The sequence below is a fragment of the Oncorhynchus clarkii genome, chromosome 6 (assembly GCF_045791955.1).
Source record: "Oncorhynchus clarkii lewisi isolate Uvic-CL-2024 chromosome 6, UVic_Ocla_1.0, whole genome shotgun sequence".
Lineage (NCBI taxonomy): Eukaryota > Metazoa > Chordata > Actinopteri > Salmoniformes > Salmonidae > Oncorhynchus > Oncorhynchus clarkii.
The window spans coordinates 83,722,589-83,743,467 of NC_092152.1; the positions used below are offsets into that span (position 1 = coordinate 83,722,589).

Sequence of the window (20,879 nt, forward strand, 5' to 3'; positions counted from 1 at the left end):
CTGAACCCCATCAATACACACTAACTGAACCCCATCAATACACACTATAACTGAACCCCATCAACACACTATAACTGAACCCCATCAATACACACTAACTGAACCCCACCAATACACACTAACTGAACCCCACCAATACACACTAAGTGAACTCCATCAATACACACTAACTGAACTCCATCAATACACACTAACTGAACCCCATCAATACACACTATAACTGAACTCCATCAATACACACTAACTGAACCCCATCAATACACACTAACTGAACCTCATCAATACACACTATAACTGAACCCCATCAATACACACTATAACTGAACCCCATCAATACTCACTATAACTGAACCCCATCAATACACACTAACTGAACCCCATCAATACACACTAACTGAACCCCATCAATACACACTAACTGAACCCCATCAATACACACTATAACTGAACCCCATCAATACACACTATAACTGAACTCCATCAATACACACTATAACTGAACCCCATCAATACACACTAACTGAACCCCATCAATACACACTAACTGAACCCCATCAATACACACTAACTGAACCCCATCAATACACACTATAACTGAACCCCATCAATACACACTATAACTGAACCCCATCAATACACACTAACTGAACCCCATCAATACACACTAACTGAACCCCATCAATACACACTATAACTGAACCCCATCAATACACACTATAACTGAACCCCATCAATACACACTATAACTGAACCCCATCAATACACACTATAACTGAACCCCATCAATACACACTGTAAGTGAATAACAAGTGAAGCTTTGAATACATTTAATTTAGTAGCTAGCTGTGATGCTTTGTGGACCCTGGGTGGACCAGCTTACTTGTTCTGTTTGTCACGGATGGCGATGTCGGCCCCTCGCTCCAACAGCAGCCGGCAGATGTGTGGATGGCACATCTGGGTAGCCAGCACCAGAGGAGTCCGCCCATCCTGCAGTACACACACACACACACACACACACACACACACACACACACACACACACGGACAACAGAGCTAGTGATTCACGGCTGTGATGATTATCTCATTACTACAGTAGTCCGTTAAGGATAAATGTAGAGCAGCATAGGTGTGAATGAATTGGACAACAATACTCACAAAATCACTTGCGTTTACAGAGGCCCCGCTGTCACACAGTAGTTTGACGCTAGAGGAGCAGCCTGCCATCACTTGGACACAAAAATAAACCATTATTTCACATCATCAAGCAAACGGACAGCAGTGCCTTCATCATTCCAGGTTCTTGCCATCAAAATGATGAACACAGAGCTCAGTACGGGACTGGTATAGTAATGAACACAGAGCTCAGTACGGGGCTGGTATAGTAATGAGCACAGAGCTCAGTACGGGACTGGTATAGTAATGAGCACAGAGCTCAGTACGGGACTGGTATAGTAATGAGCACAGAGCTCAGTACGGGACAGTACGGGACTGGTATAGTAATGAACACAGCTCAGTACGGGACTGGTATAGTAATGAACACAGAGCTCAGTACGGGACTGGTATAGTAATGAACACAGCTCAGTACGGGACTGGTATAGTAATGAGCACAGAGCTCAGTACGGGACTGGTATAGTAATGAACACAGCTCAGTACGGGACTGGTATAGTAATGAACACAGAGCTCAGTACGGGACTGGTATAGTAATGAACACAGCTCAGTACGGGACTGGTATAGTAATGAACACAGAGCTCAGTACGGGACTGGTATAGTAATGAGCACAGAGCTCAGTACGGGACTGGTATAGTAATGAACACAGCTCAGTACGGGACTGGTATAGTAATGAACACAGAGCTCAGTAGGGGACTGGTATAGTAATGAACACAGAGCTCAGTACGGGACTGGTATAGTAATGAACAAAGAGCTCAGTACGGGACTGGTATAGTAATGAACACAGAGCTCAGTACAGGACTGGTATAGTAATGAGCACAGAGCTCAGTACGGGACTGGTATAGTAATGAACACAGAGCTCAGTACGGGACTGGTATAGTAATGAGCACAGAGCTCAGTACGGGACTGGTATAGTAATGAACACAGCTCAGTACGGGACTGGTATAGTAATGAACACAGAGCTCAGTAGGGGACTGGTATAGTAATGAACACAGAGCTCAGTACGGGACTGGTATAGTAATGAACACAGAGCTCAGTACGGGACAGTACGGGACTGGTATAGTAATGAACACAGAGCTCAGTACGGGACTGGTATAGTAATGAACACAGAGCTCAGTACGGGACTGGTATAGTAATGAACACAGAGCTCAGTACGGGACTGGTATAGTAATGAACACAGAGCTCAGTACGGGACTGGTATAGTAATGAACAGAGCTCAGTACGGGACTGGTATAGTAATGAACACAGAGCTCAGTATGGGACAGTACGGGACTGGTATAGTAATGAACACAGAGCTCAATAGGGGACTGGTATAGTAATGAACACAGAGCTCAGTAGGGGACTGGTATAGTAATGAACACAGAGCTCAGTACGGGACTGGTATAGTAATGAACAGAGAGCTCAGTACGGGACAGTACGGGGCTGGTATAGTAATGAACACAGAGCTCAGTACGGGACTGGTATAGTAATGAACACAGAGCTCAGTACGGGACTGCTATAGTAATGAACACAGAGCTCAGTACGGGACTGGTATAGTAATGAACACAGAGCTCAGTACGGGACTGGTATAGTAATGAACACAGAGCTCAGTACGGGACAGTACGGGACTGGTATAGTAATGAACACAGAGCTCAGTAGGGGACTGGTATAGTAATGAACACAGAGCTCAGTACGGGACTGGTATAGTAATGAACACAGAGCTCAGTACGGGACTGGTATAGTAATGAACACAGAGCTCAGTACGAAACTGGTATAGTAATGAACACAGAGCTCAGTACAGGACTCGTATAGTAATGAACACAGCTCAGTACGGGACTGGTATAGTAATGAGCACAGAGCTCAGTATGGGACTGGTATAGTAATGAACACAGAGCTCAGTAGGGGACTGGTATAGTAATGAACACAGAGCTCAGTATGGGACTGGTATAGTAATGATCACAGAGCTCAGTACGGGACTGGTATAGTAATGAACACAGAGCTCAGTACGGGACTGGTATAGTAATGAGCACAGAGATCAGTACGGGACTGGTATAGTAATGAGCACAGAGCTCAGTATGGGACTGGTATAGTAATGAACACAGAGCTCAGTAGGGGACTGGTATAGTAATGAACACAGAGCTCAGTACGGGACTGGTATTGTAATGAACACAGAGCTCAGTATGGGACTGGTATAGTAATGAACACAGAGCTCAGTACGGGACTGGTATAGTAATGAACACAGAGCTCAGTACGGGACTGGTATAGTAATGAGCACAGAGCTCAGTAGGGGACTGGTATAGTAATGAACACAGAGCTCAGTACGGGACTGGTATAGTAATGAACAGAGAGCTCAGTACGGGACAGTACGGGGCTGGTATAGTAATGAACACAGAGCTCAGTACGGGACTGGTATAGTAATGAACACAGAGCTCAGTACGGGACTGCTATAGTAATGAACACAGAGCTCAGTACGGGACTGGTATAGTAATGAACACAGAGCTCAGTACGGGACTGGTATAGTAATGAACACAGAGCTCAGTACGGGACAGTACGGGACTGGTATAGTAATGAACACAGAGCTCAGTAGGGGACTGGTATAGTAATGAACACAGAGCTCAGTACGGGACTGGTATAGTAATGAACACAGAGCTCAGTACGGGACTGGTATAGTAATGAACACAGAGCTCAGTACGAAACTGGTATAGTAATGAACACAGAGCTCAGTACAGGACTCGTATAGTAATGAACACAGCTCAGTACGGGACTGGTATAGTAATGAGCACAGAGCTCAGTATGGGACTGGTATAGTAATGAACACAGAGCTCAGTAGGGGACTGGTATAGTAATGAACACAGAGCTCAGTATGGGACTGGTATAGTAATGATCACAGAGCTCAGTACGGGACTGGTATAGTAATGAACACAGAGCTCAGTACGGGACTGGTATAGTAATGAGCACAGAGCTCAGTACGGGACTGGTATAGTAATGAGCACAGAGCTCAGTATGGGACTGGTATAGTAATGAACACAGAGCTCAGTAGGGGACTGGTATAGTAATGAACACAGAGCTCAGTACGGGACTGGTATTGTAATGAACACAGAGCTCAGTATGGGACTGGTATAGTAATGAACACAGAGCTCAGTACGGGACTGGTATAGTAATGAACACAGAGCTCAGTACGGGACTGGTATAGTAATGAGCACAGAGCTCAGTACGGGACTGGTATAGTAATGAACACAGCTCAGTACGGGACTGGTATAGTAATGAACACAGAGCTCAGTACGGGACTGGTATAGTAATGAACACAGCTCAGTACGGGACTGGTATAGTAATGAACACAGAGCTCAGTACGGAACTGGTATAGTAATGAACACAGCTCAGTACGGGACTGGTATAGTAATGAGCACAGAGCTCAGTACGGGACTGGTATAGTAATGAACACAGCTCAGTACGGGACTGGTATAGTAATGAACACAGAGCTCAGTAGGGGACTGGTATTGTAATGAACACAGAGCTCAGTACGGGACTGGTATAGTAATGAACACAGAGCTCAGTACGGGACTGGTATAGTAATGAACACAGAGCTCAGTACAGGACTGGTATAGTAATGAACACAGAGCTCAGTACGGGACTGGTATAGTAATGAACACAGAGCTCAGTACGGGACTGGTATAGTAATGAACACAGAGCTCAGTACGGGACTGGTATAGTAATGAACAGAGCTCAGTACGGGACTGGTATAGTAATGAACACAGAGCTCAGTATGGGACAGTACGGGACTGGTATAGTAATGAACACAGAGCTCAATAGGGGACTGGTATAGTAATGAACACAGAGCTCAGTAGGGGACTGGTATAGTAATGAACACAGAGCTCAGTACGGGACTGGTATAGTAATGAACAGAGAGCTCAGTACGGGACAGTACGGGACTGGTATAGTAATGAACACAGAGCTCAGTACGGGACTGGTATAGTAATGAACACAGAGCTCAGTACGGGACTGCTATAGTAATGAACACAGAGCTCAGTACGGGACTGGTATAGTAATGAACACAGAGCTCAGTACGGGACTGGTATAGTAATGAGCACAGAGCTCAGTACGGGACTGGTATAGTAATGAACACAGAGCTCAGTACGGGACTGGTATAGTAATGAGCACAGAGCTCAGTACGGGACTGGTATAGTAATGAGCACAGAGCTCAGTATGGGACTGGTATAGTAATGAACACAGAGCTCAGTAGGGGACTGGTATAGTAATGAACACAGAGCTCAGTACGGGACTGGTATTGTAATGAACACAGAGCTCAGTATGGGACTGGTATAGTAATGAACACAGAGCTCAGTACGGGACTGGTATAGTAATGAGCACAGAGCTCAGTACGGGACTGGTATAGTAATGAACACAGAGCTCAGTACGGGACTGGTATAGTAATGAGCACAGAGCTCAGTACGGGACTGGTATAGTAATGAACACAGCTCAGTACGGGACTGGTATAGTAATGAACACAGGTATAGTAATGAACACTCAGTACGGGACTGGTATAGTAATGAACACAGCTCAGTACGGGACTGGTATAGTAATGAACACAGAGCTCAGTACTCAGTACGGGACTGGTATAGTAATGAGCACAGAGCTCAGTACGGGACTGGTATAGTAATGAACACAGCTCAGTACGGGACTGGTATAGTAATGAACACAGAGCACAGTAGGGGACTGGTATAGTAATGAACACAGAGCTCAGTACGAGACTGGTATAGTAATGAACACAGAGCTCAGTACGGGACTGGTATAGTAATGAACACAGAGCTCAGTACGGGACTGGTATAGTAATGAACACAGAGCTCAGTACGGGACTGGTATAGTAATGAACACAGAGCTCAGTACGGGACTGGTATAGTAATGAACAGAGCTCAGTACGGGACTGGTATAGTAATGAACACAGAGCTCAGTATGGGACAGTACGGGACTGGTATAGTAATGAACACAGAGCTCAATAGGGGACTGGTATAGTAATGAACACAGAGCTCAGTAGGGGACTGGTATAGTAATGAACACAGAGCTCAGTACGGGACTGGTATAGTAATGAACACAGAGCTCAGTACGGGACTGGTATAGTAATGAACACAGAGCTCAGTACAGGACTCGTATAGTAATGAACACAGCTCAGTACGGGACTGGTATAGTAATGAGCACAGAGCTCAGTATGGGACTGGTATAGTAATGAACACAGAGCTCAGTAGGGGACTGGTATAGTAATGAACACAGAGCTCAGTATGGGACTGGTATAGTAATGAGCACAGAGCTCAGTACGGGACTGGTATAGTAATGAACACAGAGCTCAGTACGGGACTGGTATAGTAATGAGCACAGAGCTCAGTATGGGACTGGTATAGTAATGAACACAGAGCTCAGTAGGGGACTGGTATAGTAATGAACACAGAGCTCAGTACGGGACTGGTATTGTAATGAACACAGAGCTCAGTAGGGGACTGGTATAGTAATGAGCACAGAGCTCAGTACGGGACTGGTATAGTAATGAGCACAGAGCTCAGTACGGGACTGGTATAGTAATGAACACAGAGCTCAGTAGGGGACTGGTATTGTAATGAACACAGAGCTCAGTACGGGACTGGTATAGTAATGAACACAGAGCACAGGACTGGTATAGTAATGAACTCAGTACGGGACTGGTATAGTAATGAACACAGAGAGCTCAGTACAGGACTGGTATAGTAATGAACACAGAGCTCAGTAGGGGACTGGTATAGTAATGAACACAGAGCTCAGTATGGGACTGGTATAGTAATGATCACAGAGCTCAGTACGGGACTGGTATAGTAATGAACACAGAGCTCAGTACGGGACTTGTATAGTAATGATCACAGAGCTCAGTACGGGACTGGTATAGTAATGAGCACAGAGCTCAGTATGGGACTGGTATAGTAATGAACACAGAGCTCAGTAGGGGACTGGTATAGTAATGAACACAGAGCTCAGTACGGGACTGGTATTGTAATGAACACAGAGCTCAGTATGGGACTGGTATAGTAATGAACACAGAGCTCAGTACGGGACTGGTATAGTAATGAACACAGAGCTCAGTACGGGACTGGTATAGTAATGAGCACAGAGCTCAGTACGGGACTGGTATAGTAATGAACACAGCTCAGTACGGGACTGGTATAGTAATGAACACAGAGCTCAGTACGGGACTGGTATAGTAATGAACACAGCTCAGTACGGGACTGGTATAGTAATGAACAGAGCTCAGTACGGAACTGGTATAGTAATGAACACAGCTCAGTACGGGACTGGTATAGTAATGAGCACAGAGCTCAGTACGGGACTGGTATAGTAATGAACACAGCTCAGTACGGGACTGGTATAGTAATGAACACAGAGCTCTCAGTACGGGACTGGTATAGTAATGAACACAGAGCTCAGTACGGGACTGGTATAGTAATGAACACAGAGCTCAGTACAGGACTGGTATAGTAATGAACACAGAGCTCAGTACGGGACTGGTATAGTAATGAACACAGAGCTCAGTACGGGACTGGTATAGTAATGAACACAGAGCTCAGTACGGGACTGGTATAGTAATGAACAGAGCTCAGTACGGGACTGGTATAGTAATGAACACAGAGCTCAGTATGGGACAGTACGGGACTGGTATAGTAATGAACACAGTACGGGACTGGTATAGTAATGAACACAGAGCTCAGTACGGGACTGGTATAGTAATGAACACAGAGCTCAGTACGGGACTGGTATAGTAATGAACACTGGTATAGTAATGAACAGAGGTATAGTAATGAGCACAGAGCTCAGTACGGGACTGGTATAGTAATGAGCACAGAGCTCAGTATGGGACTGGTATAGTAATGAACACAGAGCTCAGTAGGGGACTGGTATAGTAATGAACTCAGTACGGGACTGGTATTGTAATGAACACAGAGCTCAGTATGGGACAGTACTGGTATAGTAATGAACACAGCTCAGTACGGGACTGGTATAGTAATGAACACAGAGCTCAGTACGGGACTGGGTACGGGACTGGTATAGTAATGAACACAGAGCTCACTGGTATAGTAATAGTAATGAACACAGCTCAGTACGGGACTGGTAATAGTAATGAACACAGAGCTCAGTACGAGACTGGTATAGTAATGAACACAGAGCTCAGTACGGGACTGGTATAGTAATGAACACAGAGCTCAGTACGGGACTGGTATAGTAATGAACACAGAGTATGGTATAGTAATGAACACAGAGCTCAGTACGGGACTGGTATAGTAATGAACAGAGCTCAGTACGGGACTGGTATAGTAATGAACACAGAGCTCAGTATGGGACAGTACGGGACTGGTATAGTAATGAACACAGAGCTCAATAGGGGACTGGTATAGTAATGAACACAGAGCTCAGTAGGGGACTGGTATAGTAATGAACACAGAGCTCAGTAGGGGACTGGTATAGTAATGAACACAGAGCTCAGTACGGGACTGGTATAGTAATGAACACAGAGCTCAGTACGGGACTGGTATAGTAATGAACACAGAGCTCAGTACGGGACTGGTATAGTAATGAACACAGAGCTCAGTACAGGACTCGTATAGTAATGAACACAGCTCAGTACGGGACTGGTATAGTAATGAGCACAGAGCTCAGTATGGGACTGGTATAGTAATGAACACAGAGCTCAGTAGGGGACTGGTATAGTAATGAACACAGAGCTCAGTATGGGACTGGTATAGTAATGAGCACAGAGCTCAGTACGGGACTGGTATAGTAATGAACACAGAGCTCAGTACGGGACTGGTATAGTAATGAGCACAGAGCTCAGTATGGGACTGGTATAGTAATGAACACAGAGCTCAGTAGGGGACTGGTATAGTAATGAACACAGAGCTCAGTACGGGACTGGTATTGTAATGAACACAGAGCTCAGTAGGGGACTGGTATAGTAATGAGCACAGAGCTCAGTACGGGACTGGTATAGTAATGAGCACAGAGCTCAGTACGGGACTGGTATAGTAATGAACACAGAGCTCAGTAGGGGACTGGTATTGTAATGAACACAGAGCTCAGTACGGGACTGGTATAGTAATGAACACAGAGCTCAGTACAGGACTGGTATAGTAATGAACACAGAGCTCAGTACAGGACTGGTATAGTAATGAACACAGAGCTCAGTACAGGACTGGTATAGTAATGAACACAGAGCTCAGTACAGGACTGGTATAGTAATGAACACAGAGCTCAGTACAGGACTGGTATAGTAATGAACACAGAGCTCAGTACAGGACTGGCATAGTAATGAACACAGAGCTCAGTACGGGACTGGTATAGTAATGAACACAGAGCTCAGTACAGGACTGGTATAGTAATGAACACAGAGCTCAGTACAGGACTGGTATAGTAATGAACACAGAGCTCAGTACGGGACTGGTATAGTAATGAACACAGAGCTCAGTACAGGACTGGTATAGTAATGAACACAGAGCTCAGTACAGGACTGGTATAGTAATGAACACAGAGCTCAGTACAGGACTGGTATAGTAATGAACACAGAGCTCAGTACGGGACTGGTATAGTAATGAACACAGAGCTCAGTACAGGACTGGTATAGTAATGAGAAATGAATCCTGTGCAGCAGGCATTCACCCTGGTACGTTTACATCTCGCATGCAGAGGTACGGTAAGGATAAACATGTGTGCAACAGGTGAATCTATATGTGATTCCAATGTACTGGAGGTTGCTGTTGTACAGCACTACAAAGAGACAGAATGGGGTGTTTGTGTAAAAGGACTTAAAGGACTTTTCTCAGCTCATATTGAGCTCCTGTAGTATTGACAGGCCACTTCTATCAGAGTAAATAATCTCTTCAAGCATCGGAAGTGGAGAACATTCAAGAAAATCTGATCATATTACTGAAGAGCAGACGTGTTAATCTATCAGGAACCTATCAATCTATCAGGAACCTATCATGTTCCTATCAATCTATCAGGAACCTATCAATCTATCAGGAACCTATCATGTTCCTATCAATCTATCAGGAACCTATCAATCTATCAGGAACCTATCATGTTCCTATCAATCTACCATGCTCCTATCAATCTATCAGGAACCTATCATGTTCCTATCAATCTACCATGCTCCTATCAATCTATCAGGAACCTATCATGTTCCTATCAATCTACCATGCTCCTATCAATCTATCAGGAACCTATCATGTTCCTATCAATCTATCGTGTTCCTATCAACCTATCATGTTCCTAGCAATCCAGCAGGAACCTATCATGTTCCTATCAACCTATCATGTTCCTAGCAATCCATCAGGATCCTATCATGTTCCTATCAATCTATCAGGATCCTATCATGTTACTATCATTCCATCATGTTCCTATCAATCTATCAGAATCCTATCATGTTCCTATCATTCCATCATGTTCCTATCAATCTATCAGGATTCCATTATTCCATCATGTTCCTATCATTCCATCATGTTCCTATCATTCTACCATGTTCCTATCATTCTATCAATCTATCAGGAACCTATCAATCTATCAGGAACCTTTCAATCTATCAGGAACCTATCTATCTATCAGGAATCTATCAGGAACCTATCAATCTATCAGGAACCTATCAATCTATCAGGAACCTATCAATCTATCAGGAATCTATCAGGAATCTATCAGGAACCTATCAATCTATCAGGAACCTATCATGTTCCTATCAATCTATCAGGAACCTGTCATGATAGTATGTGAAGTGAATGTCATACAGTGTAATACTGGATTAGGTCATCAATCGTCAATACAAAGCACATCTATGTACCGACTCTGGTGTGTACATCTGTCTGCCGGTGTTCATTAGGATCTCTTGGGCAGCTCATTACACCAGATTAGAGAAAGTAGAGAAGTAAAAGGCATCTACTGTAATGACAGAGGAGAGGAGGATCCAAACGGTTTCTCACCAGCGTCGTGTAGAGCGGTCCTCCCCTGCAAGTCCACATTCCCCACAGGACAGTTGTGCTGCAAAACCACACAAATCATCCTCAAATTTAATACGCCTCTTAAAAACCTGAGCCACTCACCCTGACAAAACTCTTCTTACATTTCTGCTTGCATCTCTCAAAAGAAGACTCTGTGGGAGCAATCCCTTAGGTCTATTAATATACAACAGGATGGCAACATTCAGGGGAGAAATGTTTTGGTATAGCTTTGCTGTACAACGAGTCGTTTCAATCCCAGTCCGAGTCCCGACTTTGAGGATGGCATCAAAGTGACAGAATCTTCCTGGCATCTGCATCTCTAATTGGATGAGTCTCTGCAGCAGGGTCACGTAAGGCTATCGACGTAGTGTTCACTGTGATATCATCTCACACAGACAGAGACAGTCAGTCAGACAGAGGCTGATAATAATGCTGTAGCATTGACAGCCAAGAGAGCTGTTTAAGGCTGAATGCCAACAGCAGGCCTTTAAGGTCTCCTAGCTCGGGCCTTCTCAGGGCCCACTAGAAAAACCCTGCTCTCTCTAGCAACAAGGTCCCAAAACGAGTAGCCAGGTCAGATAACAGCTACGGGAGGGGTTGGGGGGCATGGAATTCTACACCTCTAGTGGGGGTCGGGGGGCAAGTAGGATTTTCCCCTCGGCCCGGGAGTTGGGTTGCTATGTCAAGCGCGATGACGGCATGGTTTGCGAGAGGGCAGCCTTGTCAACACGACCAACACCCCCGCTGGTAAGCTGCCATTCCTTTCAGGGGGGGCGGCACTTAATGTGGCCGGTGGCTTGTTTGAACACAGGGCCTTATTGTAAACACATAAATTAATAGCAACTCAACAGACTGCTACTGTTGCCCTATCAGGGGCTACTGTTGCCATATCAGGGACTACTGTTGCCATATCAGGGGCTACTGTTGCCATATCAGGGGCTACTGTTGCCCTATCAGGGGCTACTGTTGCCCTATCAGGGACTATGCCAAACAAAAACAGCGTTCTTCAACAACCATTCAGCCTACAATTGCACAATTTAGTCACTGTAAACAGATCAAATATATTTCAAACATGTTTTAATATCACTGCAGCTGATGTCTGGCGAGTAAAACCAACAAAATGTTATTCCTCAAAGAACTGAGAGAGAAGTATTGGTAATGCACCTTGAACATTATGGACTGGTTTCCAAGACATGTACAGTTCACCACATGGCCAAAAGTATGTGGACACCTGCTCATCAAACATCTCATTCCAAAATCATGGGCATTAAAATGGTGTTTTGCTGCTATATTAGCCTCCACTCTTCTGGGAAGGCTTTCCACTAGATGTTGGAACATTGCTGTGGGCATCGGTTCCATTCAGCCACAAGAGCATTAGTGAGGTTGAGCACAGATTTTGGGCGATTAGGCCTGGCTCGCAGTCAGCATTCCAATTCATCCCAAAGGTGTTTGATGGGGTTGAGGTCAGGGCTCTGTGCAGACCAGTAAGGTTATTCCACACACTAAACATTTCTGTATGGACCTTACTTGTACACAGGGGCATTATCATGCTGAAACTTCCCAAAATGTTGGAAGCACAGAATTATCTAGAATGCTGTAGCGTTAAGATTTCCCTTCACTGGAACTAAGGGGACTAGCCCAAACCATGAATAACAGTCCAAGACCATTATTCCTCCTCCACCAAACTTTACAGTTGTCACTATGCATTCGGGCAGGTAGCGTTCTCCTGGCATCCACCAAACACAGATTTGTCCGTCGGACTGCCAGATGGTGAAGCGTGATTCATCACTCCAGAGAGTTTCCATTGCTCCAGAGTCCAATGGAGGCGAGATTTACACCACTCCAGCTGATGCTTGGCATTGCGCGTGGTGATCTTAGGCTTGTGCGGCTGCTCGGCCATGGAAACCCATTTCATGAAGTTCCCGAAAAACAGTTATTGTGCTTCCAGAGGCAGCTTGGAACTTGGTAGGGAATGTTGCAATCCGAGGACAGGTGATTTTTAGGCGATGTGTCCTTCAGCACTCGACAGTCCTTCTGTGAACTTGTGTTGCCTACCACTTCGCAGCTGAGCCGTTGTTGATCTTATATTTTTCCACTTCACAATGACAGCACTTACAGTTGACCAAGGCAGCTCTAGCAGAGCAGAAATATGATGAACTAACTTGTGGAAAGGTGGCATCCTATGACGATACCACGATGAAATTGAAATAGCTCAAAGACCTCTTCAAATACGGGAAACTCTATTGTCAATGTTTGTCTATGGAGATTTTTTTTTTTTAATTTTACCTTTATTTAACTAGGCAAGTCAGTTAAGAACAAATTCTTATTTTCAATGACGGCCTAGGAACAGTGGGTTAACTGCCTTGTTCAGGGGCAGAACGACAGATTTGTACCTTGTCAGCTCGGGGGTTTGAACTTGCAACCTTCCGGTTACTAGTCCAACGCTCTAACCACTCGGCTACCCTGCCGCCCCAGATTGCATGACTACGCACTCTATTTTATACACCTGTCAGCAACGGGTGTGGCCGAAATAGCTGAATCCACTCATTTGAAAGGGTGTCCACATACTTTTGGTAATTTTGGTATTTTAGTCCCGGACTAGATTTAATCTGAAACCACCCCTGACACCTGGCAACTAAGCCCCAAAAGTACATGTTGCGGCACATTTCGGTCAGATGTCCGTTTCATGATGCACAGATAACACAGGTAAGTTAATGTGAATGGAGGCCGTTGTTTTAAGTGACTGTACCTGCAATAGCTTCTGCACACAAAGCGACTGGCCGTTTCTGGAAGCTAGATGAAGGGCGTTTTTACCTGCAAGAAAACAACTCAAGAGATCAGCAATACACAAAATCAATATCTTCCATAATCTACACTGAGCAAAAATATAAACGCAACATGTCATGTGTTGGTCCCATGTTTCATGAGCTGAAATAAAACATCCCAGAAATGTTCCATACGCACAAAAATCTTATTTCTCTCAAATGATTTGCACAAATTTGGTTACATCCCTCTTAGTGAGCATTTCTCCTTTGCCAAGATAATCCATCCACCTGGCAGATGTGGCATATCAAGAAGCTGATTAAACAGCATTATCATTACACAGGTGTACCTTGTGCTGGGGACAATAAAGGGCCACTAACATGTGCAGTTTTGTCACACAATGCCACAGGTGTCTCATGTTTTGAGGGAGTGTACAATTAGCATGCTGACTGCAGAAATGTCCACCAGAACGGTTGCCAGATAATTTAATGTTCATTTCTCTACCATAAGCTGCTTCCAACATCGTTTTAGAGAATTATGCAGTATGTCCAACCGGCCTCACAGCCGCAGACCACGTGTATGGCATTGTGCGGGCAAGCGGTTTTATATCAACATTGATATCAACATTGTGAACAGAGTGCCCCATGGTGGCAGTGGGGTTATGGTATGGACAGGCATTAAACTACATGTAAATGTATAACCATGAACTTCATCTGTCTTTCTCTCACCGGTGGCATCAGTGGCCGTGAGGTCAACGCTGTGGCCCAGGATGAGATTGAGACAGTCCAGGTGGCCCCTGGTTGCAGAGAGGTGGAACCTGCGTTGAGAGATGGAGAGAGCGTGTGAAGGGAGGGAAAGCGCAGTAGGTCGGGGTACGAGCAGGTTTGGAGAGGCTTGGAGAAGGGTGATGTGAAAGAGTGTATTATGGAGCCAGAGAAAATAACTCTGTAAATTGATGCTGGCTAACCCTATCGGCTAGATCAGCATTCTGGGTGCAGAAACCTTAGACCCGTAAAAACTCTGAGGCATCAGGACGACAAGTTCTTGAAGAGCATTTTCACATTATGGGATCCAACAACCCATAAGGGACTGTTAAGGCAGCGAAGCTATCAAATACCCGTCATGATCATCATCGTGAAAAGGATAATATCTACACTACTGCAAACATGACTAACACTGTTTACCGTTTACTCCCTGACCCGCTTTCTCCCGTTTACCCCCTGACCCGCTTTCTCCCGTTTACCCCCTGACCCGCTTTCTCCCGTTTACCCCCTGACCCGCTTTCTCCCGTTTACCCCCTGGCCCTCTATTCTCCCGTTTACTCCCTGGCCCTCTATTCTCCCGTTTACTCCCTGGCCCTCTATTCTCCCGTTTACTCCCTGGCCCTCTATTCTCCCGTTTACTCCCTGGCCCTCTATTCTCCCGTTTACTCCCTGGCCCTCTATTCTCCCGTTTACTCCCTGGCCCTCTATTCTCCCGTTTACTCCCTGGCCCTCTATTCCTCCCGTTTAATCCCTGACCTTCTTTTCCTCCCGTTTACCCCCTGACCTTCTTTTCCTCCCGTTTAATCCCTGGCCCTCTATTCTCCCGTTTAATCCCTGGCCCTCTATTCTCCCGTTTACTCCCTGGCCCTCTATTCTCCCGTTTACTCCCTGGCCCTCTATTCTCCCGTTTACTCCCTGGCCCTCTATTCTCCCGTTTACTCCCTGGCCCTCTATTCCTCCCGTTTAATCCCTGACCTTCTTTTCCTCCCGTTTAATCCCTGGCCCTCTATTCTCCCGTTTACCCCCTGACCTTCTTTTCCTCCCGTTTACCCCCTGACCTTCTTTTCCTCCCGTTTAATCCCTGGCCCTCTATTCTCCCGTTTAATCCCTGGCCCTCTATTCTCCCGTTTACCCCCTGACCTTCTTTTCCTCCCGTTTACCCCCTGACCTTCTTTTCCTCCCGTTTAATCCCTGGCCCTCTATTCTCCCGTTTACCCCCTGACCTTCTTTTCCTCCCGTTTACCCCCTGACCTTCTTTTCCTCCCGTTTACTCCCCGGCCCTCTATTCTCCCGTTTACTCCCCGGCCCTCTATTCTCCCGTTTAATCCCCGGCCCTCTATTCTCCCGTTTACTCCCCGGCCCTCTATTCTCCCGTTTAATCCCCGGCCCTCTATTCTCCCGTTTACTCCCCGGCCCTCTATTCTCCCGTTTACTCCCCGGCCCTCTATTCTCCCGTTTACTCCCCGGCCCTCTATTCTCCCGTTTACTCCCCGGCCCTCTATTCTCCCGTTTACTCCCCGGCCCTCTATTCTCCCGTTTACTCCCCGGCCCTCTATTCTCCCGTTTACTCCCCGGCCCTCTATTCTTCCGTTTACTCCCCGGCCCTCTATTCTCCCGTTTACTCCCCGGCCCTCTATTCTCCCGTTTAATCCCCGGCCCTCTATTCTCCCGTTTACTCCCCGGCCCTCTATTCTCCCGTTTACTCCCCGGCCCTCTATTCTCCCGTTTAATCCCTGGCCCTCTATTCTCCCGTTTAATCCCTGGCCCTCTATTCTCCCGTTTCCCATCCCCTTTCTTTTACGGTCCTCCATCTTTGTCACTTAAATCTTCAACAAATATGCCCCTTAACATCCCTGGGTTTGTTTGAACAACCTAAACCCGGGATTAGTTGGTCCCTTGTTAGCCACTCTTAACACATCGACCGTGTCCCTCTTCCTGACCCACATCCGTCAGTTTCCCCAGCCATGCCCCGGCCCCACACATACGGGAAAAACATCTGTTTGTAAACCAATACGCCTCACAGCCCGCAACTTGTTTATGCATTAACCTTGAAGGATCCTCCAAGGAGACAGGCGTCCTGACACCTCGTCTCAGGCGCCGTTATTAAAAGCTGTGTTGATGGTGCTTGAGAAACTCAGTCTGCAGCCGGAGACCTTGACCCTGGGGCCTGTAAGCCATATATATGCCTGCAGCGCTGTGGATAACCGGTGACACGCCAACTAAGCACAACATTAGTCTTGTTGGACAAATGGATTCAGGAATCTGTTTGAATAACTAAACTGTTGCCATGTCACAACAGTGCTATTGGGATCTAGAAGTGATGCTTTGGGAGGGCGGCGTTTTGGTCTTTGAGAATCAGAAGCTTCAGTATGTACTGCATGGCAAGAAGAGGTTTCAGTATGTACTGCATGGCGAGAAGAGGTTTCAGTATGTACTGCATGGCGAGAAGAGGTTTCAGTATGTACTGCATGGCGAGAAGAGGTTTCAGTATGTACTGCATGGTGAGAAGAGGTTTCAGTATGTACTGTATGGTTAGAAGAGGTTTCAGTATGTACTGCATGGCGAGAAGAGGTTTCAGTATGTACTGCATGGCGAGAAGAGGTTTCAGTATGTACTGCATGGCGAGAAGAGGTTTCAGTATGTACTGCATGGTGAGAAGAGGTTTCAGTATGTACTGTATGGTTAGAAGAGGTTTCAGTATGTACTGCATGGCGAGAAGAGGTTTCAGTATGTACTGTATGGTGAGAAGAGGTTTCAGTATGTACTGTATGGTGAGAAGAGGTTTCAGTATGTACTGTATGGTGGTTTTGCATTAGGTGGATGTGTGAGATGTGATAAATGCCAAAAATAACTTTGTATAAACTTTATACTCGTCTGAACTTGCAAAAGTAGATGATAGAATGGCTGTAACAGTTCCACATGGTCATAGCCTCTATTGCCTACTGTATACACCGACTTGCACTTTGACTTGCAGGACCACTGCTTGTGTAACTGGCCTTCTAGAACTTTCCTCTGAGTGCTGCTCAAGTAAAACAGGACTTCAATTGTATCAATCCTCCTCACATTAAGCAGTGAGTATAATGACCTATTCAAACCCATCTGGGATCCTGGGATTGTTCAAAGTATAACTGACAGGCTGACATTTTCTGTATGTGGACTGGAGGAGGAGGGTGAAGGGGGTCAAGACGAAGATAACTGCAGACTTAAACATAATGACATGAAAGGTGCCAAGTGCCAAACCAGTCTGACGGGAGAAATGGCACAGGAAATCAAATAATAGAAACTCACAAAAGCACAGAAGAAGAAGATGTCGTTTTAATGGAGGCTCTGAGCTTTAATTTGACCTACGGTGGAAACGTGACATCACAAGGTGCGGATAGCTTTTTGTTTGGATTGATAGAATGACAGGTCTCGCTCTCTTTCTACCGCTCCTTTAAGCTGTCCCTCTCTCGCTCTTTCACTATCCCTTTGTCCAGAGTAATTACGCGGATTTAGATTTGATCTGAGAGAAAACGGCCCGTCTCTGTGTGTGTGTGTGTGTGTGTGGGGGGGGGGGGGGGGGGGGGGGGGGAGACATTAACTCTGTGTGAGACACCAGACACTGGGTCATTAACGAGAGTACAGACATGTCATTTCATCTTGGCACCAGATGGCTCCTTAAGTGTCTTTCAGCTCCGTCCGTCCAGTCTACACAGGATATGGAGGCTGTGTTTATCCCGAGACGGACAGAGTAGAGAGGATCATGTGGGCTGGTATAGTACCTGTTTCTATATCCATTCCTGCACATTTTAGTTTTAGCCCAGCTGATTTAATGAGGCCTAATCAAGGTGTAGGTGATTAGGTGACTAGTTGAAATCAGTTGTGTTAGTGCTGGGCTAGAACAAACGCACACACCATGAGACCGTTCAGGAATGGATTGAGAAACACTGCCCAATGGTATATAAAACTTACAATCAAGGAACCACCGCTCACTGAACTCCAGCTGGAGCTGAGGCCCTTCCCTCTGCGCTAACACTTAATCAGCTATCACAAGTGCAAATGACTGGGAGCAGTAGTTAACTCTAGGCTAGCCCACTTCATCAGGGGCAGTAGTTAAGGCTAGGCTAGCCCACTTCATCAGGGGCAGTAGTTAAGGCTAGGCTAGCCCTCTTCATCAGGGGCAGTAGTTAAGGCTAGGCTAGCCCACTTCATCAGGGGCAGTAGTTAAGGCTAGGCTAGCCCGCCTCATCAGGGGCAGTAGTTAAGGCTAGGCTAGCCCGCCTCATCAGGGGCAGTAGTTATGGCTAGGCTAGCCCACTTCATCAGAGGCAGTAGTTAACGCTAGGCTAGCCCGCTTCATCAGGGGCAGTAGTTAAGGCTAGGCTAGCCCACTTCATCAGGGGCAGTAGTTAAGGCTAGGCTAGCCCGCCTCATCAGGGGCAGTAGTTAAGGCTAGGCTAGCCCGCCTCATCAGGGGCAGTAGTTAAGGCTAGGCTAGCCCGCCTCATCAGGGGCAGTAGTTAAGGCTAGGCTAGCCCGCCTCATCAGGGGCAGTAGTTAAGGCTAGGCTAGCCCGCCTCATCAGGGGCAGTAGTTAAGGCTAGGCTAGCCCGCCTCATCAGGGGCAGTAGTTAAGGCTAGGCTAGCCCGCCTCATCAGGGGCAGTAGTTAAGGCTAGGCTAGCCCGCCTCATCAGGGGCAGTAGTTAAGACTAGGCTAACCCGCCTCATCAGGGGCAGTAGTTAAGACTAGGCTAACCCGCCTCATCAGGGGCAGTAGTTAAGACTAGGCTAGCCCGCCTCATCAGGGGCAGTAGTTAAGGATTTGCTAGCCCACGTCATCAGGGGCAGTAGTTAAGGCTAGGCTAACCCGCCTCATCAGGGGCAGTAGTTAAGGCTAGGCTAGCCCGCCTCATCAGGGGCAGTAGTTAAGGCTAGGCTAGCCCGCCTCATCAGGGGCAGTAGTTAAGGCTAGGCTAGCCCGCCTCATCAGGGGCAGTAGTTATGGCTAGGCTAACCCGCCTCATCAGGGGCAGTAGTTAAGGCTAGGCTAACCCGCCTCATCAGGGGCAGTAGTTAAGGCTAGGCTAGCCCGCCTCATCAGGGGCAGTAGTTAAGGCTAGGCTAGCCCGCCTCATCAGGGGCAGTAGTTAAGGCTAGGCTAGCCCGCCTCATCAGGGGCAGTAGTTAACGCTAGGCTAGCCCGCCTCATCAGGGGCAGTAGTTAACGCTAGGCTAGCCCGCCTCATCAGGGGCAGTAGTTAACGCTAGGCTAACCCGCCTCATCAGGGACAGTAGTTAAGGCTAGGCTAGCCCGCCTCATCAGGGGCAGTAGTTAAGACTAGGCTAGCCCGCCTCATCAGGGGCAGTAGTTAAGACTAGGCTAGCCCGCCTCATCAGGGGCAGTAGTTAACGCTAGGCTAGCCCGCCTCATCAGGGGCAGTAGTTAAGGCTAGGCTAACCCGCCTCATCAGGGGCAGTAGTTAAGACTTGCCTAGCCTACATCATGAGCGTGTGCAATGTGGAGATACAGCCACAATATTTGTTCAGCTGTGGATCTCTGCACTCGTTAGAGGTGATATCATTAGATCAACACTGGGGAGCCTAATCCAGGAAACTAAATTACACATCAGGGATTATAAAAACACACTAAATTAAAGATGAGGGATTATACCCAGTAATTAAACCTCCCCATAGGGCAGAACAGGCAGACCATGATTACTGTCCATCATCGTCCTCCAGTGGCTTTGAGGTCTGTCTGGAGACAGAAGTGACCACACACGAGGATGGTATGTTGTGTGGCCCAGGTCATATATTATGACGTTACTAGGGTTAAGAGTGTTGGGCCAGTAACCGAAAGGTTTCTGGTTCGAACCCCCGAGCTGACTAGGTGGGGGGGGGAAACTGTCAATATGCCCTTGAGCAAGGCACTTAACCCTCTGGATAAAAGCGTCTGTTAAATGACTAAAATGTAAATGTTATGTATGGGCCAGGTTATACATTAGGATGTTATGTATGGGCCAGGTTATACATTAGGATGTTATGTATGGGCCAGGTTATACATTAGGATGCTATGTATGGGCCAGGTTATACATTAGGATGTTATGTATGGGCCAGGTTATACATTAGGATGCTATGTATGGGCCAGGTTATACATTAGGAGGTTATGTACGGGCCAGGTTATACATTAGGAGGTTATGTACGGGCCAGGTTATACATTAGGAGGTTAT

At 46.4% G+C, this 20,879-nt stretch overlaps 1 protein-coding gene across 1 annotated transcript in view; it reads right to left on the reverse strand.

Annotated features, from left to right (window-relative positions):
• Nucleotides 1–20,879, reverse strand: part of LOC139411731 (uveal autoantigen with coiled-coil domains and ankyrin repeats-like) — an 85,362-nt gene that overhangs the window by 17,478 nt on the left and 47,005 nt on the right. The window contains exons 3-7 of the mRNA XM_071158415.1: nucleotides 14,636–14,724; nucleotides 13,894–13,958; nucleotides 11,127–11,184; nucleotides 1,156–1,226; nucleotides 881–987 (exon numbers count right to left, since the gene is read on the reverse strand). Of these exons, the coding sequence (XP_071014516.1) occupies nucleotides 881–987; nucleotides 1,156–1,226; nucleotides 11,127–11,184; nucleotides 13,894–13,958; nucleotides 14,636–14,724 (390 nt within the window). The remainder of the gene's footprint in view (nucleotides 1–880; nucleotides 988–1,155; nucleotides 1,227–11,126; nucleotides 11,185–13,893; nucleotides 13,959–14,635; nucleotides 14,725–20,879) is intronic.